Here is a 24,101-nt window from a genome sequence, read left to right on the forward strand (position 1 = left end):
CCCTTATCCCACAATGCACTGCTGGAATTACCTCAGATCTAGTTTGCCGCGGTAAGAGAGATCTCGGTGATCCAGCTAGCTCGGACCATTTGTGGGAAAAATAACAGCAAGTTTTATAAAAAAAACCTTTCCTTTTTGTTACTAAGATAGTTGTGTGTTAGTATTAGGTCATTTCATAATATAATCTATAGTTTAAATAGTTTTAAATAGTTAGTGCCTTGTTGGCTTCTTCGTTTGTGTGGGCCTTTAGCCCTATTTACTCTTATTAGCCTTTTAAAATAGTCAGGGTTTTTCTCTGTGGGCCTCTTTAGCCCTATATTTGTAATCTATAATTATATTGTTATAGATCGTGCCCGGATTGGGCTTAGTTGTTTTTGTGGGTCTTTACAAGTAAGGACTTTACTGTCTTACTTTTTGCAGTTTACTGTTTGTTTTATTTAACTATGTCGGATGAAAAGGAGAAATCCCATCCTAAATCGGGATTCAAAAAATGCCCAGATTGTGGGCAGAAAATGTCCGTCACTGACGGACACATTCAATGTGTCTACTGTCTGGGGGCTAAGCACCTCCAAGACACTTGCAGCATTTGCCATTCTTTTTCTTCAAGAGTCCTCTTGGATTGAAGGAGGAAGCTCATAGACAGGGAATTGCTAAAGCAGTTTTTTTCTGAGGTGTTGAGTAGCCATGAGGGTACTAGCACATCCTCCAAATCCTCAAAATCCAAATCTTCAGACAAAGTGACAAAGAAGGCAAAAATTTCAGGAGGAGGGTCATCGGTTCCACCGACCTCGGAACCGAGTGTACCTTCGATTCGGAGCCAGCTCTCCGTATTGGAGCCGGTCTCTGAAGTTCCTTCTTCCCCTCTGCTCCAGTTAGCACCTTCGGTGCATTCAGCTAAGTCCTCAGTCAGCCTTTCAGATTTGGATATGGATCGGCTAGTGCAGAAATTTTTACAGGCACCAGGACTTGCTAAATTATTGTTGTCCCCGACCAGCTCGTCGGTGCCGAAGACCATGGAATCGGATTTGTCTACTCCTCCAAGCCGTACTGGACTCTCAGAGCCTAAGGAAACTGAACCGATGGTTGTCGAACCCTTGGAGCCGATACCCGCACCGGTGTTATCAGCTCCATCTACTCGGATGTCCTCTGCGCCGACCGAGGACTCTAGGAGCCGATGTTCTCCCGTTTGGTCCGGGGAGGATAGTCAAACCGATTTGTCAGTGCTGACTCTTCCTCTTGGGGCTTCTGCTCGGATGAGCTCGGCTCCTACCTCGAGCATGGAGCCCAGGGTTTTGGTGCGGGAGGATCGGACGGTACTCTCGGGTCCGTCCACTCCTTCTCGTCAGAGCTATGGTGCTTTCGATGCTATGCGGAGAGTTTTGTCTCCAAAGAAAACATCAACATCGGTTCAGCCTTCCCTCTTCCCTCAAGCTGCTGTCTGCTTCTTCATCTACCGGTCCCTATACTCTCCAGGGTACGGTAGCTGCAGGGGTGGTCGACAAAGTCAACGCCCAGCTCGCTACCCTAAACTCAGTGGTAAACTCGTCCATGCGTCTCATATCCTATGCAGCTGATGGTTCGAGCAGAGCCGCTAGTTCAGGCATTGCTCTTCGAAGACCAGCCTGGATGCTTCTCTGTTCCTTTGTGGAACTCTTTGTCTTCCTTTGTTAATACCCCATTCGATGGCTCATCACTGTTTGGGCCCAAAGTAAAGGAAACTTTAACCAAGTGTGAGCAGGAAGGCAAGACCTTATCTGCCGTTGGAGTCTGTTTTTCTACCCCTACTCGGCCCTACCCCAAGGGCCCTAGGGGAGGGAAAATGTGTGTCTGAAAAGCACAGGGAGCCTTTCAGGACATACGTGGAGAAACCCCCCTCTAGAGGAAGCTACCGCCCCCGTGGCAGAGGGGGTCCGCAGCAACAGGGTGACAGGGGTCAGTTTTCCGGTCAACCCTACCAGCGCTCCTAAAAGGGGGCCTGATTGTTCGGCTCTGGAGGCAGTCGGGGGTCGCTTGTCTTTGTACCCAGAAACCTGGCTAAACATAACATCAGATACTTGGGTACAAAGCATAATTTCTAGAGGATATTTCATACCGTTCTCTTCCCCTCCCATTCCTGTAAACAGAATCCCAGATGTTCCACCCCATCTCAGGGAACAAGCAATCGTAGAGGTCCACAGATTGCTAGAAAAAAAGTCATCCAACCAGTCCCAGCAGACCAAGTTGGATTCGGAACTTACTCAAGATTCTTTTTGGTACCAAAGAAAACAGGGGACTGGAGACCTATCTTGGACCTCTTGGACCTCCTCAGACTCAACCAGTTCGTAAAGAAAGAGAAGTTCCAAATGGTCATGCTTCAGTCCATTCTTCCCTTCCTAGGGAAAGGCGATTGGATGTGCTCCATAGATCTCAAGGACGCATACTATCACATAAAGATGAACAGACACTCCAGAGATCATCTGCGTTTCCGGCTGGGAGCCAATCATTACCAGTTTTGAGCCCTGCCCTTTGGTCTCACTACAGCCCCCAGAGTGTTCACCAAATGCATGGCAGTGGTCACGGCTCACCTGAGACGTCTAAGATTCCAGGTGTTTCCATACCTAGACGATTGGCTCCTCACCGCTACCACCAGGCATCAATTGACTCAGGCAACACAATACACTCTGACACTCTGCCATCAATTAGGCATTACAATCAACTTCGAAAAGTCTGCCTTATCGCCATCGCAGCATACCGTTTTTATAGGAGCAGAGTTAGATACCTCAACTACCACTCTACGTCTCCCTGTCGAAAGAGTCTCACTTCTCCGCCAACACGTCAGCTCACTGGTGTCAAAGAACAAAGCTACAGCGGCAGAGGTATTGAAGGTGCTAGGTTTGATGGCGGCAGCAATCCTGGCTATACCACTTGCAAGGATGCATATGCGAATTCTTCAATGGCTCCTCTTTGCTCAGTGGTCGTACCAGAAACTACCAATGCACCACATGATTCTCATCATGGATTCTTGCAAGAGAGACCTTCGGTGGTGGTTGACATCTCTTCATGTCACAATCGGAAGACCCTTTGTCCCCCCCCCCAGTAGCCACTGTGACCACGGATGCTTCCCTGATAGGGTGGGGGGGGCATATTCAGGGAAAGACTGCCCAAGGCACATGGACAGATCAAGAATCACATCTGTACATCAATGTTCTAGAGTTGAGAGCAGTACTTCTGGCATTGCAGTACTTTCAGGACTCTCTCCCGCTAGGAACTATTGCAGTTCAGACGGACAACATATCAGTAGTCTGGTACTTGAACAAGCAAGGCAGAAACAAGTCTTGCCCCCTTTGTCGAGAAGCCCTCAGGGTCTGGCAAATGGGCTGTGTTGTCCCAGCATTTTCTGTTAGCAATGCACATCCCAGGGAAATCCAACATGATAGCAAACAAGCTAAGCAGGGCGATATTGCTCCTTCATGAGTGGTCTCTCAAACAACAGGTTGCGGAGTTGATTTTCCACAAATGGGGTCAGCCTTGCTGTGACCTCTTTGCCAGTCACATCAATTCAAAATGCAGAAGCTACTGTGCCCTAATACCACCTCCCGGTCATCCCCCGAGAGATGCACTTTTACACGATTGGCCCCTGGGTCCCCTTTATGCATTTCCACCCTTCCCATTGATGCCCAGATTTTTACAGAAAGTAAAATCACTGGGAAGGATTGTTATACTCATAGCCTCCTACTGGCCTTGACAGATTTGGTTTCCGTTTCTCCGCTATCATCTGTTGGAAGATCCATGGATCCTGGACCCAGTTCCGGACCTTCTGATGCACCCGTCAGGGGACCTTCATCCTTCACTGCAGTCCCTGAAACTGACTGCTTGGCTAATCCACTTCCCCTAATTGCCAGGCTTCATTCAATTTCAGAAGATACAAGACAAATTCTGTTGTCCTCTCACAAGCCATCTACCAGGAAATTATATGTCAGTAAATGGAAAAGGTTCTTAATTTGGGCCAACACACAGAACATTGACCCTTTCCGAGCTCCGCTATTATCTATTTTAGAATTCTTGACAAAAATTTTTAAGGAAGGGGCAGCAGCTGCTACAGTTCGAGTGCAGTTAGCTGCCATCTCAAATTTTCACCTTGGGTTTGGTGGCTCAAATGTTATGGGCAATAAATTATCTAAGACTTTTCTTAAAGGCGTTTTTCATATGAGACCTATCAAAATTCCCTATTCTCCCTGGAATTTAAACTTTATGCTGTCTCAAATTTTTCCTCCCCATTTTGAACCAGCATCTTCTTGTGATCTCAAATATTTATCCTGGAAAACAATATTTCTTGTGGTCATTACTTCTACCCGCAAAGTGTCAGAACTTCACCACCCTACATGATTTTCCATGCTGATAGAGCATCTCTCAGAACAAACCCCTCATTTTTACCTAAAGTCTGCTCTGAGTCAAATATCAATCAGGTCATTGAGCTGCCAGTCTTTTTTCCCAACCCACTCTAGCAAATTGGAATACATGCTGCACAGATTTGATGTACACAGACAGCTCAGATTTTATCTTGACAGAACTAAGGATATTAGAAAATCAGACCAACTTTTTATATCCTTCTCAGAAGCCAGAAAAGGCAATCCAGTGGCTAAAACAACCTTATCTAAATTGTTATCCGATTGTATATCCTTTGTTTATGAAAATGCGAGCATGCCATTAACACACAAACCTAAGACTCATTCTACCAGAGCCGTCTCTGTGTTCTGCTTTTCAGGCTAAATTGCCCCTTGACAATATTTGCGCTGCAGCCACTTGGTCTAAGCCTCATACCTTTATCACGCATTACAAAGTAGATAAGGCTTCAATGGACAGGTCTTCCTTTGGTTCCACGGTACTGAAGAACATACTCCCATGAGCCACCCAGGATTGAGGGTGCTAGGGACGCTACCCATCAGTGAGAATAAATGGCGAGTTTAACAACTTCACATAAAGAAGTTATGTACTTACCATAACGTTCCATGTGAGTTGTTTATCTCGCCTTTATTCTCATGTCCCTCCCTTCTTCCCCCTCCTGGCTGACTGGTGACTTAGAGGCTAGTACCATCCTGGATATTCAATATTTCTTCTTCCCCTTCGGGAAGTGTTCTTGGTAGAAATAAATAAAAGGGATATATATATATATATATATATATATATATATATATATATATATAATATACGCACTGCAACTCGCAGCAAACAAGATCTGAGGTAATTCCAGCAGTGCATTGTGGGATATGGGGCTTGGTCTCGAGCTACTGGCAAACCTTGAGTCAGCTCCGAACCCATCAGTGAGAATAAAGGCAAGATCAACAACTCACATGGAACGTTATGGTAAGTGCATAACTTCTTTTTATAGTAGCTGAAGTGATAGTAACAAAGGAGTTTTATAATAACGGTTTACTGAATGTTACATCTCAATTCAAATTGGAATATAGTTGTTCTTTCCTTGCACTAAATCTATTAATATATATATATATATATATATATATATATACACACATATACACACATACACACACACACACACACACACACACACACACACACACACACACACACACACACACACACACACATATAAAACATTTGATAATTATTCACTATAAGTTAAAATAATTAGTTTCTTCTTCTATTCATATCTCACTCTTATTCACTCGCACATTTATTTATTAACTTTATTTCCCCTTCATATTCTATTATTATATAAGCATGTCCTTGTAAGAAAAAGGAGGAGGAAGAAGGGGAAGATAAAGAGGAGGGTGAGAAAAAGATAAGGCAGGTAGAAGTAGATAAGGAGGGAAAGATAAAATGATTCTTTACCTTATCACTACATGATAGTCCACCATAGGTCTTGTATAACCTTTACATATTGCAGAATATTAGGTCCTCAATTGCATAATTTTACATAAGTTAACGTCTCCATTACATATATTGTCTAGAGCTCAAATGGATAGGTTTTTTCCTTGCTGTTTTGTAAGGTTATAGTTCGGTTAGGTAATGATGGCTAGCCTGATGGGTTTTTTTGTTCACACTTTGGGCTGCGAATTTTGATAATTCCATGTTTGTAATCAACATATACTATTCATAATATTTCTCTTTTTTTCATTTCTATTTTTTTTTTTTGGCCTGAACTACTAGTTTGTATTCTCCTTTTTTACATATGAGGCATTCTGTTACTTACTATATTATTCTGTTTTTTTCTTTCAAGAATAGAAAAGAAGCAAAAGTAATCAATTTACCATGTAAATGGGTTTATCATTGTTATCTGTGAATGTCAGTAGTTTAAATAATCCAAGGAAAAGAACAATCTTGATACAATATTTGAACACAAGGCTGAATGGGTTTTTCTTCATGAAACACCTATAAAACAGTCAGAAAAAGACATTGGGGAATCCAAGTAATTGTATAATTCTAGATCAATCTTCCTTTAAAACTAAGAGAAGAGGAGTCATCACACTTTGGAAAAAAATATAGAATTCCCACAAATTATTCACAAATGTGATCAAGGCAGTCTTCTTACCTTTATAATTGTCTAATAATAGAATATGGACTTCAGTAAGTCTTTACTGGTCACTGGGTATGGGACAAAACCTTGCTAAGAAACATGTAGAATTTATTCTTAATAACTATAAAGGCAGTCTAATTATAGGTGGAGACTTTAATTGTATATTGGAGGATTCTTGTACTAGCAATAGGAAGACCTTCACTGTGAAAACCCTCAAGTGGATAGAATCTCTTAATTTAAATGATGCAGTTGATTTGAGGGATCCTTCTTCATTGTTCTTTTCTCCTCAGAATTAAAAGTATGGCTTAAAACTAGAACTGATAAAATACTAGTTTCTTAAGACATAATTTCTAGGGTATCACATTTTTAAGTCATTCCTTGTCCTATTTCAGATCATGATGCCTATATTCTAAAATTTCATTCTAATTTTAAAAGTGTATCCTATTTGACTAGAGGCAGACAAAGTGGTGCAGCGGTTAACATATATGCCTCACAGCAAGAGGTTCCCTGGTTTGATTCTCATCTGGGGTGCCTTTTGTGTGGAGTCTGCATGTCCTCCCTGCAGTGTGGGTTTCCTCCACATGCACGTTTTTTCTTCCAACATCCCAAAGACATGCTGCATGTGGATTGGACACTCTAAATTGGCTCTAGGTGTGAGTGTGTTTCCTAATGCATGTAGAATAGCTTTACTTAATCACATCAGACCATGAGATCTTGGAGGAATCAGTTTCCGAGATATTGACTTGTAATAAAGCATCATTTTTTTTAATTCTATTAAACTGGGTGGATCCTAATTATAATTCCAACTAGAAATCATTACATTTATCTCTTCTTAAAAATAATAATGGTATATTAGATAATATCAGTTCAACTATTCAAGATAATTTCTTTTGGCACTATCTTTGTACACATTTTCTCTTGCAAATTTTAGTTTAAGTGTTATATTAAAAACCCAAGTCTTTCTAATATAGACATTAAAATCTGGTTTGAATCTTTAATTCCTTTTAATATCACCAGGAAGTTTTTTAATAAAATGCATAGTTACATTTTCGCTATTTGGGTGTCTAAAAATTTTGTTCATTGGCATCATTGTATTAAAGGACTGAAAAGTCAAAGATACTCAACTTATTATTGAATTTGATTTAAATCCTCAGGGCAGGCTGTTATTACAGAGTGTAGAAGCATAGACACAGGAACTTTGTTTGTCCCTTGCTCATTCACAAGACCCCAAATGAATACATTTACTTTATGAAAATGTATATAACACAACTTAAATTGATAATTTAATTTCAAAATATTGCACAATATTTGGAAAATGCAAACACATTTAAATGTTAAATTTTGAAATCATTACATTAGGTCATTCTTCCTATTTTACTTCTGAGAATAAATCTCATTTATTATCGTCTGTTAGACATGCTTTTTGGTCTCATTACTAGCTCATATTTACATGGAAATTTTTACATAGAGCATTTTTAACTCCAAGTAAAATGGCTAAATTTAGTGGAAGTAATACTATACAGTGCTGGAGATGTTTATAAGAATGTAACACTGACTGGATACACATTTTTTTATTTGTCCTTCCTTAAATCTGTTTTGGCGTAATGTAGATGATTTTTTGAAAGCTTTATTTTTTGTACTCCTTTTCATTATCCATGTTTAATTTTGTTCAATGTGAATGATAGTTGTAACTTGAAAAATGAGCATCTTTTTATTATGGAGTATTTTTGCTGTAACACGGAAATGCATTACTAAAAATGAAGAGCAGCCACATCACTATTTTTGGAGACTTTTTGTCCTTCTTAAAAGAAACAGCCCTTAAAGAAGCTAAAGTTAGAGTAAAGGATTCATCTCAAACCATTTACCAATGATCTTTGGACAAAAGTGATATTTTTTATTGAATTCTGCCAACAGAATCTTGCCTCTGATCTTTAAAGAAGTGAAGTAAAAGAAGGAGTGGGAAATTAAGACAAAAATGAAAAAAAAGAAAAGATTATTTTTTGGAACTTTATCAATATTATTTGCAGTATTTAGGCCTTTGTATATAATTTTAATTGTTTCTCATTTACAATTGTATTTTTGTTTATTATTATTATTATATCGGTATTATAATAACATTTCTTTGAGTAAAAAAAAATATTTTCTGTACCACTGAGAATGCACTCCAGTATTCAGTGTGATACTGCACTCCACCTCTGCTCTTTCTGGTCCATTTTAGGTGTGATCAGTACCCTAGGTCCTTTCCCTGCTATAGCTTTAAGTTCCACTCCTCCTGGCTGATAATTCACATCACGGTTGTTGTGACCCAAGTGCTGTACATTGCATTTATTTGCATTGAAAGCCAGCTTTTACCTTTCTGTTAACTTTTTTTTTTTAATATAGCAATGTTAATTTGGATTTACACAGCTTAATAACAATTTGTGCATTCTGCGTGTATGGTACACTGTGTATCAATATACTGGCTTTTGTTACAGTCTGCATAAAAATCTCCATCCTGATGATTCTGTTTTGCTCTTCTGCAGAGCTCTAGTGTTTACAATGCTTACTGTAGCACCCAGTTTTGATTAGCTGTACATTTTTACTTATAGCAAACACATGTTCGTAGTAAACTCTATGGTCTTCATTGTTCATCTAATAAACTAAAATCAAACAATATTCAATTTCAAGGATGATCAGGAATTTATATTGCTAGTTGTACATAAATTCTTTCATCTTATTCTGATGGTGAGACTTTGCAAAACCTCTTGAGGTTTTCAGTGCATCTTTATACTTTGTACAATTGTTTAACTTGAAATTCATCTTTCTTTATTTTTTTAAAATCTTCTATGTATTCCACTTCTTAATCAAAACATTTCCTTTGACTTCATTGCCTTTCTTAAGTTCAGCAGCTTTTAATTATTTCAGTATCCTTTTTACTTCAGACATAATTGGTTTATCTTTTGTTTTTCATTTCTTTTTTATGGCGTTCTTTGCCACTGTTATGAATGATGACATCAGTGCTGTCAAATGTTGAGCTTTTATCATGGTATCCCAACTAAGAAAAAACAGCTCTTTACTGAATATTGCACCACCACACACTTTTTCTGCAATGACTCTTTAAATCTAGTTTATATTATGAAAGTTTTTCACAGTTCCAAAATATGTCCATAAATGTGTTCTTACATTCCTCTTTCTTTGTCTCCAGCATACCACATCCACTTGTGAGAACATCTTTCGCAACTTTCTGGGATATAAAAATATGTATGTAAACCTTTCTAGGCAAATATTCTAAATTACTTGAAATTTGCAGGATATCTGATATAACTTATTTTTATCTAGGGATATTCCCAACCTCTCACTCCAGCTTTGTCTTTTATGTTACAGTGGTCTTTCATTTCCAAGATGACCTTGCATCCTCTTCTTACAATCTTTTTCCTTGATGCCGTATTGTTTTAACTAAAACTCAAACTCTGTTAAAAGCCAAAAAAGGTTCCCTACATATAGTGGATTTTTTTGAGTGTCCCTGCAGATCTGGTCCATGTTTATCTCTAAAGTTATTTCTTTCTGGTCATTGAATCAATCTGTTCCTCTGTCTGTTTTCTTTTTGCCAGGGTGGAAACTAGGCCCAAGAGTACCTTCTATATCCCTGGATGTTCAGGTTCAGCTTTGATTTTGCCTGGAGCATGTGCATGAGTTTAGGAAGACCAGACTGCTGTTTGTCCTGTTTGCCATTTGAAGAGAAGGGCTTGCAATAGTCAGACAAAACATTTCCAAGTCTATTAACTGCTTTATCTTGTTTTGTCGCCATGCAACTTAACAGAAGTCAAAAGCTGCTCCACTAGCTGTTTTTAGTGAATGCTTTAGAATCCCTTTACTGCAGATGTCTTCTCTGCAGCCACTTGGTCCGTGGTGCATCCCTTCAATAAACATTATTTTTACTCTGCAAGTCTGGGAGTTTGGCTTTATTTGTACACCTATACCTCAGGATTCAACCGTTTGAACTTTGGTCTGTAGTAGGTATTCTATCTCATGCCTTCTTTTTTTTTAAACACATTTATTGAATTATCACTTGTGACAGACAAATTTACATTTATATAAAAGTAATCAAAATGTATTAACAAGTTCACATTTACAAAGATTAGACTTCACATATGTCGCTGTACATCATATAACCTAAGCAACATTACATAAATTATTCATTTCCTGCCCTTTTTTAAGCAAGAAACATCTTTATTAAAACATCAGTTATGACATTAGGCAGTCATACACTTATAAAATTAAAACAAACCACACCAACACAGTGCTAGTTGCAAGCATTTTACATTACAAACCATACTGACACACTCCCTGTTACAAACATACATCACTTATAATACCCAGTCATTTTCAGTCAAACATTGCATAGCTCATTCCTGCCTTATTCTTCCCCTGTATGTATTGTTCCCACAATTCCCACGTTTTCCTATGTTTGCTCCTACCCTTTTCTAAATCTCTCAGTTCCAGTTGTTTTATCTCTGTTACTATAGTCATTCCTAGTATAGTTGGTTTAGATTTTGATTTCCATTTTCTAGTAGTTGTTTTTTTGGCAGCCACCATAATTAGACACATCTCCTTCTTTCTTGATGAATTTACTGCTTGGGATTCAGCCAAGACATAAGATATAGCAGAAAGAGTCCCCAGTGTTACATTTAACTGAAACATTCTTATTGAATGGGGGGCACTCCTTGATGGGTAAAAGTGCCTTTCTGCTCTCCTCATATGCATGAGTGACCTTTTCCAGACAGCCTTAAATGTCAAAGTCCAGTGTAATTCAGACAGGTATATATTTGTATATAATTTCTAACACTGTAGGTACCAACTACTCAGCATCATTTTTTTGAGTTACAGTAGGTGTGCTTAACTAATGACTGAGAGTGAACTGGCAGGCTGTGGGGCTTTGAGACCCTCATATAGTTGGCAAGTGACATCATGGAATATGTTGGCTCTGAGCATGCACATCTTATTGTGAGCTCTTCCAACAAAAATTGCAAGATTGTGGTTTTTGAAGATGAACCATATCGTAGTTCAACTGATAAATTAAGAATGCATTTATATATGGTAAGTGCTGTGAAGGTAGGCTTTGCTAGGGTAAAGCTAAATAAAGAAAGCTTGGTTAGCAGAAATTTAGTGGTACATCTACCACAGTTTAATGCTGTCATACATATACACTTCGGTAATTCTTTTACATTGTCTGCCATTCACCATCTAAAAAAAAATTATACATGGTTTACTGCAGTAATTCTGTAAGTAGTCTGCCATCTGGTTTTGAAGTTGAAGCTTATATGGAAACTACTCATTGGCCGGAGAGTAGCATATTTGTCTTTGCTACCTCTAGATGAGCAGTTTGAGTGCTGGAGAGCCAGGTGTGTGTCTATGTGTTTGAGGGTTAGGGTGGAATGATGAGCTAAGAATTTTTGGACCTTTCTTCAGCAGAAGGACATAGGATTTGGTCCTGAGGCAATGTTGCTTCTGTAGACTGGGGGGAGGGGGTTATTACCAGGGCCTCTTGTTCCTAGTAGTGACTGTGAAGGTGGGACAAAAGTGCATTTTGTTATGTGTCTCTCTAAATCCTTTGTACTGTGAGGGAAAGGGAAAAAAGGTAGACCAAGATTCCCTTCACTCCCATAACATGACTATAGATTAGTTCAGAGACTTGCTTATTTGGCCTGTCAGTTATGGAAGAGCCAGTAGATGAATGGTACACCGCCTATCTAGACCTAGCTAAAGCAAGCCCCACTCGGGCATTGTAGAAAAACTTACTAAATTTGGAATAAATGCCTACATCACCTGCTGGATTGCCAGCTGGCTCACAGATGGTGCACAGAAAGTCAAGATGGGGGGAAGCTACCGCCAAAAAAAGGGCAGTCACTAGAGGGCCCGGTGTTGGGACCAATCCTCTTTTGCATTTACTTCTCAGAAGCCCAAGAAAAATTCAAGGGTCTTTGGTTGATAAGTTTAGGTAGGACTGCAAGTTGGAAACAGTCACTGAATAACTCAATCTTCCAGGGAGTCTTGTCCCAAACAAATAATTAGTGATAGAGTTGTGAACTAAGCTAAATACCAAAACTTTTGTATTGTAGCCGTTGAGAAACTGACAGCCTTGGGAAACCACCACACTGACATATTACACCTCTCAGAGTCAATCCAGTAGTTAGAGATTTAAGAAGATGCGTAGACTGTGATATTTGATGAACGCATGCCTATTGTTGTGAGGAAGTCCTTCTGTATTGCTCAACTTACAAGTGAAGGGATAGCATCTTGGCCCAGGAATATCATTGTTTCACTGTTCTTCACCATCATCATGCCCCTCATTGAGTATATTGCCACCAGTGATAGGTACATGTCCAGACACATGCAACAAGTAGTGCACCCAAAGAAGTTCCTCGCAAAGAGGATGCAGGGACTAAACCACATAACCTACATGAACTGCCTCAAAGCTCTCTCACTATACTTCATCTCTTATAGATAATTAAAAGGTGATCTGTGCCTGTCCTATAAGGCATCCTCTGACTGTGTACTAATGGACTTACTGCACATCCACAAGACGGATGGCATCAGGAAGTATCCGATCCAGAAACCTTAACCTCTTTCTGCAGCGTAAACAAAATGGTTTGGAGGGGCAAGTACATATTCCAGAGAATACAAATTACTTTGGGACAGACTTCCATTCCATGTAAAATAAAGCTCATCTCTGCCTTGTTCAAACTTATTTGAGTGGATAGCAATAAGAAAATGTACCTCAGGATTGCCCCCTGTGCTACTAATGGACAGATGCAGTAGGGTCCTGTTTCAATAATCAATGGTATGATCCCAGCAACATTAATTTATAAATAGGAAGTATAAGAATAAAAATTTTGGTAATGGCATTTTGAATGCCTAATGGGATAACACCCTAGGCTTCAAATGGCTTTTCAGGGCAGTTAGCTTAGCATTCACTTAAGAACCTGTGTAAGTTGATGTCATTTTGATGAAATACATATGTTAGAAAAAATAAGTAAATAAAAGTTGGTGATCACATTGTAAGGACTCCTGCAGTAGATTATTCTATAGAGTATTCAGGATTTGTATGATTGCACATTTATTTTCTTTTAATATGTATGAAAAATGAGATCTGCATTTGCCTTTTTAGTTTATTGTTAACTAAGTTGTTTTCATTAGGGTGATGGGTAGTTATATTTTTTTCACTTGTATATTATCAAAACTAAGTCTGTTTAACTAATGATTTCCTATAGAAAAAGAATGGAATCTATACAGATTACTATAAATTACTCAAATTTCTCTGGTCTTAACAGAGACTCAGCTTACTACCATCTCCTTCATCTGATATTATCACCACCATACTGGGGGAAAATTACATCAGTATTTCAAGGAAAACTACAAGAAGCGGTGAACAGAATACTGATATCCAAGGTATGGAACAGTTACATGAATGTATAATGAGCAGTGAAGACTGAATCATTTGGTGATGTGGATTATTTTTTTTTTGACATATATGGCAATATTTAACAGAAGTGATTAATATGGTATTCTAAAGCTTGCATAAATTGTTAGTATTAATTTGTCCAGTAGTTTTGTTCATATTAGCTATATTGTGTTCCTGGTGTAGCCCCTGGTCCACTTCGTATTGGCTATATTGTGTTTTTGGTGTATCCCTCAGTCCACTTCATATTGGCTGTATTTTTTCTTGGTGTATCCCCCGGTCCACTTCATATTGGCTGTATTGTGTTCCTACCTGGTGCATCCTTCGGTCCACTTCATATTGTCTGTATTGTGTTCCTGGTGCATCTCCCAGTCCACTTCGTATTGGCTATATTGTGTTCTTGGTGTATCCCTCAGTCCACTTCATATTGGCTGTATTTTGTTCTTGGTGTATCCCCGGTCCACTTCATATTGGCTGTGTTGTGTTCCTACCTGGTGTATCCTTCGGTCCACTTCATATTGTCTGTATTGTGTTCCTGGTGTATCCTCCCGGTCCACTTTAAATTAGCAGTATTATTTTCCTGGTGTATCTCCCAGTCCACTTCATATTGGCTATATTGTGTTCCTGTTGTAGCCTGTGCTCCACTTCATATTGTCTGTATTGTGTTCCTGGTGTATCCCCCAGTCCACTTCATATTTGGCTGTATTGTGTTCCTGGTGTATCCTGTGCTCCACTTCATATTGGCTGTATTGTGTTCCTGGTGTATCCTGTTGGCCACCTCATATTGGCTGTATTGAGTTCCTGGTGTATCCTGTGGGCCACTACATATTGGCTGTATTGTGTTCCTGGTGTATCCTGTGCTGCACTTCATATTGGCTGTATTGTGTTCCTGGTGTATCCTGTTGGCCACCTCATATTGGCTGTATTGAGTTCCTGGTGTATCCCCCGGTCTGCAGTCTGCTTATTACTTAACAGATAAAGTGTCTTGGAAATCAGAAGTCCCTTTTTGCATCCCAGTTGCCTTGCTTTATACCTATCCACTGTATTTTTGAATGTTGTTGCTGTACTGGATTCCTTGACATCATTTGTTTGTAAATGTAATTACTCAGTTGTATCACTCTATATTCCGGGTATTTTCTTTCATGAATCCCTTTATTTATGCACTTATGTGTTGAAAGATAACTCCCTTAGGAGTTTGAAGTAGTAGAAATCCCCCCTTCCAAAATCCTTTTTTCATGGTTTTACATATTAAACTATTTAGACTCATTTCATCTGTTTTCTGATGTATGCCCTGCATTATTTAAATTGTACTTCTTTGGATAAAATTCTTTTAATTCTGGAGATGTTTGGAGATTTTGGGAATGATATGAAGTGATGCAGTCACCATCTGCTCGTACAGAAGATGTTGGGAAAAAGACATCAAGTTTAGTGTTGATGTCTTTTCCTGTACATCCCAATTTCACCTCAGCCTTCCTTACTGCCCTCTGTCATACATAAATACCCTGCTGTCTAATTTCTTGTTGTGATTAACTTAACTGTTACCTTTCTGACTAAGCACATGAGTACGCCTCCTCCTGTAATTAAGATTAGTAGATCACTTTGGTATTCTAAGTACTTGAATGATTGGTGAGTGCTTACATTTATAGGTAGTTTCTAGGCATGAGGTCTAAGAAACCATTGAGGAGTCCAGCCCATTTTACTAATTGCACCAGAGTACAGTCTGGTTTTGTGACATGCTCCATATCACACAGTAGGTAAATGAAAGCTGAAGGAATCGAACTCTGTACCACTGGGCTCTATCTGTTGTCTTCTGCAATTGGCATGGGAAATCAGTAGTCTTATCATGTAAGGATACTTAATGTGCAGATTTGAGTTTTTGTTGGATTTAACTGTTGTCTGAACACATTCCTTTGTTTTAGCCTGTTCCAGTGCTACGGTTGCGAATGAGTCTTCTGACAGTCCAGGAACAACTATAATCTCAAACAGTGATCCCATAGTTCAGAAATATGGTGCTGAGAAACAAGGCCTAACCAGTTACTTGGTTTCTGAGGAAGAAATGAAACAATATAAGTACCCATTAACAGGTCAGTCAGTGTTCTCCACAATGCATTTGGCAATTAACAAAATACATTTGACAATTAACAAGTAAGGAGGTACTTTGATGTATTTTTTTAATTAAGAGATTTGTAATTTAATTAAACTCAACTCAAAAGTACATTGTAATTCCATAGAAAATCTTTTAGTAAACTGTACAGAAATTTCCTAATCACATTTTATAATCACTATTATCCAAAGGCTTGTATTTTCTAATTTGAGTTTTTTGTAAAAATGGTGAATCTGTAATTACTGCAAAACAACAAAAAAAAAAAAAAAGATTAAATGTTCTGTAGGCCTATCTCTCCTTCATTCTTGCACATGGGTTTGGAGCCAATCCTCTGCTTCGACTCGGCCTATTTACAGCCTCAAAGTTTTCTAGTTGGCTCATGGCTAGGTAGGTATCCCATGGTACACCAGTACAATCCCAAGATTTCGTTTGCCACGTCGACGAGTTTGGATGTGCTTCTTCTTGGCCGTGGCTAAGTCTAACACATTTTGTTCTATTTTTGGATATTTCTGCTTTTTTCATATTTGATAGCCTTATATAGCTGTTGTTAGTGTAGTGTTTGTAATTAGATAGCATGTATTAGAGTGCTTCCTGTGTTAAGTTTCTCTGAGAACAGTTGGCCTTTGGCCTTAGCGTTCTCTTTGGTATCCAGAGTGATTCTTCTCTGGGGTTGTTAATATATATCTATATACCTAGTCTTGGTACTGTTGATATTAATGGTTGTAGGTGCCTTTGCACGTAGTTTAGACTGTGTGTGCATTTCTGAATATTTAGATAGTTTCTTGCTTATATTAAATTAAATAGCTTTTCTTCTGGAGTTTTCCGCTTGTTGTTATTTGCAGTAATATTGGTATTGGCATCCAGAATGGGGTTTTGTTTTGACCTTTGTTCTCTCTATTTCAATTATTAGACATTGTATTTCTTCTCGAGTGTGTGTGCGAGACTCTTGACTTGTCTTCTGTACCTTTCCCTCTTGGTCTGTTTTAGTTAGAGGACCTAAATTTTCCTCCTTCTTTTCTTTACCAGGGCTAGGCCCGTTTAAGTTCGAGGACCTAGTCCTCCCACTTTCCTTTTCTTCTCTGTGTGTCTGATTGCAGTCTTCTGAGAGATGTCTAAGGAGGTCAAGGATCATAAGCCATCTGGCTTTAAAAGGTGTGTGAAATGCTCACAGAAGATGTCTATAATGGATGGCCACAGTAACTGCGTATACTGTCTTGGGGCCATCCATTTACAGGAAACATGCTTATTTTGTCACTCTTTTAGTGCCAGGGTCTTGCAGGAGAGGAAAAATAAGCTCATATTAAAAGGTCTCCTAAAGCCTTCTTTTGAGGAAGATCTGGCTAGCTCTTCCTTCTCTGCTAAGTCTCGTGGATCTAAAAAGGAGAAATCCAAATCTTCTAAGAGGCCCTCCCTGGCGCCGGCTGGTGCGTCAGAGTTGCCTCTCAAAATTGCCAAATCTGACAAACCTACTACCTCCTCGGATCGAGGGTTGTACTACTACTACTACTACTGTTGCTACAGTCTCGGCACCAGGTAGTTCGGAGCTTTCCACTGAGAGTAGATATCAGAGCCGGTCTACGGATCCTTTACCGGTCTCCCCTACATTAAGGTCACCCATATTGCAGAGATCGCGTTCTCCCACACTGTCTTCCAGATCTTCCAGGAACTTATCGGAAGAAGATGTGGAGAGAGTAGTGCTGAGACTCCTGAAGTCATCTGCCTTACCTAGAATGTTGTTGGCCCCGACCCAGTCGGTTCCGTGGCCACTTAAGTCTGTTACCCCTTCGGTGATTCCTCCTCTGAACCATGCTGGTCTTTTGGAGCTGGAGTGTTTGGTACTGCTGGTGAAACCCTCAGTTCCAGCTCCCCCTGAGGTTGTTTCAGAGCAGAGTTCTGCTCTGACACACTCTGTGCCGTCCATGGTGTCTTGGAGCTGAAGCTCCCCTGTCGACCCAGACAGGGATGCCTGGAACCGAACCCTTTGGTTCCGAGCCTTCCTCTCAGAGCGTCGGCTAGGATGAGCTTGGACCCTACATCTGTCTCAAAGCCGATGGCATCCTCGGTCTCTTCGGAGCCAGGGAGGTCGGCATTCGAGATGACGAGGAGTGTGCTGTCCCGATCATCAGCTCCTACCAGGGGTAATGACACTCTCCTCCCTAGGGCACATACTTTTGTCTCAGTGCCTACTCCCTCTCTGGACAGCAGAGACCAGCAGCCTCAGGTGGCCCCCATTCTTCCGAGACCTCCCTGGAATGTCTTTCCGAGGAGCCCCCACAGAAGAGAACATGCAAGAGAAAGCATGTTGACTCCCAGGATGAGTCTCTTACCTCGGACACCGACCTCGAGGAGTCAGAAGGGTCCTCAATGTCCTCCTCTGATGTCTCCTTTGTAGACATCCTGGAGATCCTTAAGCAGAGGTGTGGCTGGCCCACTGTCACCCCTTCTGATGAGCCGCTGTACCTGAAGGCTTTCGAGTCTCAACCTTCAGCCTCTTGGGTGTCTCCACCTTTTGCCGAACTGTTAGAGCTCATTAGTCGGAAGGTGTGGGATACTCCTGATGCCGTGGAGCCAGTCCCCAGGAGACCAAATAAATTTCTGTCAGCTCCCAAGGAGAAGGAATTTTTGTCAAAGGGTGTTTCCATAGATGCCATGGTGGTGGAGGTGGCCACTAAGAAGGAGCTTGCGGAGACTTCTTCTGTCCATCCGCCGAATAAATAATCTTGAATGATGGACAGATATGGGAAGCATATCTTTTTGTCAGCGACATTTACTCTTGGATCGCTGAACTACCTTACACACTTCACGAGGCTGCAGAGATATCTTCTTAAGGAGCTAGGAGATACTCTACAAGGTACATCCACTGAGAGAGTCCCTGCAAAGGTGTCTGCCCAGTTGTCCACCTTGAACTCTATTGTCAACTTGTCCATGATGCTCATCTCTTATGTAGCCGATGGAGCGAGCAGAGCAGCGGGTTCAGGAATTTCCCCTAAGGCGTCATTCCTGGATGTGCTTGTGTAATTTTGCGGAACCGTTCAAGTCTACCTTTACCAACGCCCCCTTTGACGGTTCTTCATTGTTTGGATCTAAGGTAAAGGACACACTCACCCGGTGCGAACAAGAAGGGAAAACACTCTCTGCCATGGGAGTACGTTTTACCGTCCCCTCTAGACCATACCCTAAAGGTCAGAGAGGTGGTAAAATGTGGTTCAAGAAGTCCCAGAGGTTTTTCCATGAAACACAGGGAGACTCCTCCTTCAGAGGCAGAGGAGGAGGAGGAAATGATAGACGTCGCCCTAGAGGCAGGGGCGGACTGCAAAACCAAGGAGGCCGTGATTAATTTTGGGGCCAGCCCTACTAGCACTCCTGATGTGGAGCCCGACTGTGCTTCTCTGGAGCTGGTCGGGGGTTGCATTTCTTTGTATCCGGAAGCCTGGCTAAGTATCACTTAAGACATATGGGACAAAGAATTATCAGCAGAGGTTATTTTATACCCTTTTCTCTGCCATCTCATGTTCCCAAGAGGATATTGGATGTTCCACCCAATCACAGGGTCCAGGCAACTGTGGAGGTCAACAAGTTGCTAGCAAACAGAGTCATCCAAACCATCCTCGCAGACCAAATAGGATTCAGAACTTACTCCAGATTCTTTTTAATGCTAAAACGTACAGGGGACTGGAGGCCCATCTTGACCTCGGCAAATTAAACAAATCCGTAAAGGACAAGTTCCAGATGGTGACACTGCAGTCTATACTCCCATTACTAGGGAAGACACTTGGATGTGCTCAGTAGACCTCCAAGATACTTACTACCACATACAAATGGACAGGGCGTCGAGGAGTCATCTACGCTCCGGCTAGGAGCCAGTCACTACCAGTTTTGTGCTCTGCCTTTTAGTTTCATCACAGCCCCCAGGGTGTTCACCAAGTGTATGGCAGTAGTGACAGCTCACCTGAGACGTTGAGGATTCCAGGTGTTTCCATGTCTGGACGACTGGCTCCTGACCGCCCCCACCAGGCATCTACTTCTTCAGACCAGGGATGCTACTATTCAACTTTGTGCCCAGTTGGGGATTACTATCAATTGGGAAAAATCTGCCTTATTGCCCTCTCAATTTGTGATTTTTATAGGTGCTGAAACAGACACAGTAGCCATGTTGGCTCGTCTTCCAGTAGCAAGGGCACAGAATCTGACTCCAAATTCACCGTCTTCTCCCCCTCAGAAAAGTCAAGGCCAAGACTGTTCTGAAGCTTCTAGGTACCATGGCTTCTACCATACTACTAGTGCCGCTAGCCAGACTACACATACGGATTCTTCAGTGGCTTCTGTCGTCCCAGTGGTCCTTTCAACAACTACCCTTAACTCATCACATACTGCTGACAGATTCTTGAAAGAAGGACCTCATTTGGTGGACTTAACCCAACCAGTTAACCACAGGCACTGCATTTGTCCCTCACCAACTCGTTGCCACTGTGACCACAGATACCTCACAGATAGGGTGGGAGGGAATTATCTAGGCAGGACTGTCAAAGGCACATGGCAAGATCATGAGGCTCACCTGCATATCAATGTTCCAGAGATGAGGGCGGTGATGCTGGCGTTGCAAGCACTTTACGACCTTCCTCTTGGAACGATTGCAATACAGTCACACAACATGTCGGTAGTATGGTATATCAACAAACAAGGCGGAACCAGATCAATACCCACTCTGTCAAGTTTGGAAATGGATGATATCTTGTCATTGCTTTCTGGTGGCGATGCATATCCCTGGAACAACCAACGTGATAGCCAACAAACAGCCGGGCAAATTTGATGCCTCATGAGTGGTCTCTGAAACGAGAAATAGTGGAGCATATTTTCCACAGATAGGGACAGCTTTGCTGTGATCTTTTTGCCAGTCCAATCAATGCCAAATGCAGCAGCTATTTCTCTCTCATCCCCCCTCCAGGGGAGTCACCAAGAGATGCACTTGTTCACGATTGGCCTCTGGGTCTCCTTTATGCTTTCCCTCCTTTTTCTCTCATATCCAAACTGATTCAGAAATGAAAAAAAAAGCTGAGAACCAGACTCTTCTCATTGCTCCTTACTGGCCTTGACAGGTTTGGTTCCCCTTTCTCAGGCCTCATCTCCTAGACGATCCATGGATTCTGGACCCAGTGCCAGATCTCTTGATGCACATGTCAGGTTCACGTCACCCCTCCTTACACACCCTCAATTTGACAGCTTGGCTGCTCCAGTTCCATTCCTAATCAGGCTTCACGACTTCTCACCCTCCGTGACCCATATCCTTATGTCTTCTCATAAACCCTCCACTAGGAAATTATATTCCAGTAAATGGAGGAGGTTCTCTATCTGGGCTGAGAAAAAAGAACGTTTACCCTTATACCGCTTCCATTTCGGTGGTTTTTGAATTTTTGTCTGAGCTTTTCCACCGGGGATATGTGGCTGACATGATCAGGGTTCAATTAGCAGCGATTTCTAATTTTCATCTAGGCCTACAAGATTCTAATCTGATGTCACATAGGTTGTGCAAAACCTTCCTCAAAGGTGCCACTTTAAGAACCCCATTTCAGGAACCGGTTGCGTCATTTGACTTGAATTTTGTGCTATCCAAATGAACATCTCCACCCTTTGAGCCTTCTCATTCATCGGCTTTGAAATTTCTGTCTTGGAAAACTTTGTTTCTGGTGGCAATCACATCTGCTAGACGAGTGTCAGAGTTTACAAGCATTGTCTGTAAAACCCCCTTATCTGATATTTCACAAAGACAGAGCATCTCTTCGTATTAATCTATCCTTTGTCCCCCAAGGTCTGTTCCCATAGCACTTTGAACCAATCCATAGAACTTCCGGTGTTCTTCCCTAATCATTCCAACGCAGCAGAATACAGGTTTCATCAACTGGATGTTCATAGACAATTATGTTTTTATTTGCACCAGACTAAGGAATTCAGGAAGTCAGACCAATTATTTATTTTCTTCTCCAACTCCAGATTAGGTCTACCAGTTTTCAAAGTGACCCTCTCAAATTGGATCTCTAGATGTATAGCTTACATTTACGCTTCTGATGATAAGCTTTTACCTTTCAAAATTAAGGCTCATTCTATGAGATCTCATTCTACCTCTGCAGCCTTTCAAGCCAGGGTCCCACTTTGATAAGATCTGTGCAGCTGCAACTTGGGCTACCCCTCACACATTTATTATTCATTACAAATTGGATTTATACTCCAGGGGTAGAGCATCCTTCGGTTCCATGGTACTCAGGAGTATTCTCCAAGCTCCTCTCCTAACCCATAATACACCTCCACTACCTTCTAACCCCCAGATCTTGTTTGCCTTGGCTTGCTGAAGCATCGTGATTTCCTGAGCTCCGAGTGAGTGTTTTTTTTTTATGCTTTTAAGCAACTTTTTTTCTCTGAAATTAGTTTAGTGTTTTAGTGTAGGTTCCCTCTTCTTCCCTCGCTTCTCCCTCCCTCCCAGGCTGGGACTCAACCTCACATTTCAAAGCCCGTGGAAGTGGAGCGGAAAAGGGGCAGAGAGAAGGAGAGAGAGACAAAGTCCCACAGACCTGATAAACGTAAGAGGTCCCCGGACCTCCCTTCTCCTGCCAAAAGTCAGCCTAGGATCCGTGACTCCCCTTAGCTCTGATCTCCAAGATTTTCCCCGGAGCCAAAGGAGACACGTTCTCCATCTAAGGTCTCTGTTCCTCGACCCACAAGGTCAGAGTCCGTGATCTCGTCGACGTCCACGTGAAGCTTATCAGAAGTTGACATGGATAAAATGATGAGAGGTTCATTTGTACTCCGATCCAGATGGGAGCCTTGCCAGTCCCCTCTCCCTCTTGAGAGGAGAGCTCGCTTCCTTTTTTTACACCGATTTCTCCTTCTCAGATCTGTCCACCGGGTTCGAAGTACACGGATCTGAGGATGGCCTTAGTCAGGAGGTCGGCGCCAACGGTACCTGCTTCCTCGACACCAAGAGCTGCCTGGAGCGCTTCAGATCTGACCAGTTCAGATCTGAGCTACTCTTGGAGCCGGAGCTTGGGTGTCTGATCCGAGGGAGTGGAACATTTTTCATCGGCTTTGTCAGGCCAAGTTCCCTCCCTTGGAGCTCTGTTCACTTTGGGCCCAGCTCCAATTCGCATGTCTGATCCAGGGAGACTGGCTTCCTTATTGGTTCCCCAGGAGATTCATTCTCCCTTGGCATTCGACGTGGTAGAAAAGGTTCTCTCTGCTGGATCGAGACCCTTGACTATCTCCTCGGACTCTGCCCCAATCCCCACGGCTGTATCTACAAATCCCATCATTTTACCAGAGGGACAGCCCGTGCTCGAGGAGCCCCAGACGGTTCCCCCTGAGGAACAAGTGGCTTGGGAGTTACCCCCTGAGAGCCCCACCAGAGATGTGCCTTGCAAGCATACGTGTAAGAAGAGGCACTTGGACCCCCCTGAATCCCTCACAGAGGACACGGATTTGGATGATGGGGAAGGTTCCTCCAGGTCACCTCCCGAGGATGTCTCCTTTGGAGACATCATGAAAATCCTTTGCCAAAGGGGAGGTTGGTCTGCCCCCAAACCTTCTTCTGACGAGTCCGTGTTCTTGAATACTTTCGGCATGGGCCCATCTACTTCCTGGGTGTCCCTCTCGCAGATCCCTTGGTGGACCTGGTCACCTCACGGACCTGAAAGGAGCCGGACACCATGGAACCAATCCCTAAATGGCCTGATAAGATCTTGAGTCCACCTTTAGATAGGCCAGCGTGGAATAAGGGCTCCCCCATAATCACTGTGGTGGTAGCAGCAGCCACAAAGAAGGAACTACCCCAAGAGAGTTCATCGGTTCATCCTCCTTACCAAGAGTCACGGATGATGGACCACTTGGGGAAGTGGGTTTATGCATCAGCAACCTTTTCTGTTAGGGTGCTGAACTACCTGGCCCATGTCACGAGACTCCGGCGCGACCTGGTCAATGAGCTGGCTGAGTCTCCCCCTAAGTCCATGTTGCAGGAGGACAGGGACTTGTTCTCCATGAGGATGGCCACTTTGAAA

The 24,101-nt window shown here is 41.8% G+C and overlaps 1 protein-coding gene across 1 annotated transcript in view; it reads left to right on the forward strand.

The window, feature by feature from the left end:
• Positions 1-24,101, forward strand: part of REXO5 (RNA exonuclease 5) — a 1,525,618-nt gene that overhangs the window by 302,708 nt on the left and 1,198,809 nt on the right. The window contains exons 5-6 of the mRNA XM_044089498.1: positions 13,828-13,945; positions 15,875-16,039. Coding sequence (XP_043945433.1) covers positions 13,828-13,945; positions 15,875-16,039 — 283 coding nt within the window. The remainder of the gene's footprint in view (positions 1-13,827; positions 13,946-15,874; positions 16,040-24,101) is intronic.

The sequence above is a fragment of the Protopterus annectens genome, chromosome 12.part0 (genome assembly GCF_019279795.1).
Source record: "Protopterus annectens isolate FY-2018-M chromosome 12.part0, PAN1.0, whole genome shotgun sequence".
In the NCBI taxonomy this organism is placed as follows: domain Eukaryota; kingdom Metazoa; phylum Chordata; order Ceratodontiformes; family Protopteridae; genus Protopterus; species Protopterus annectens.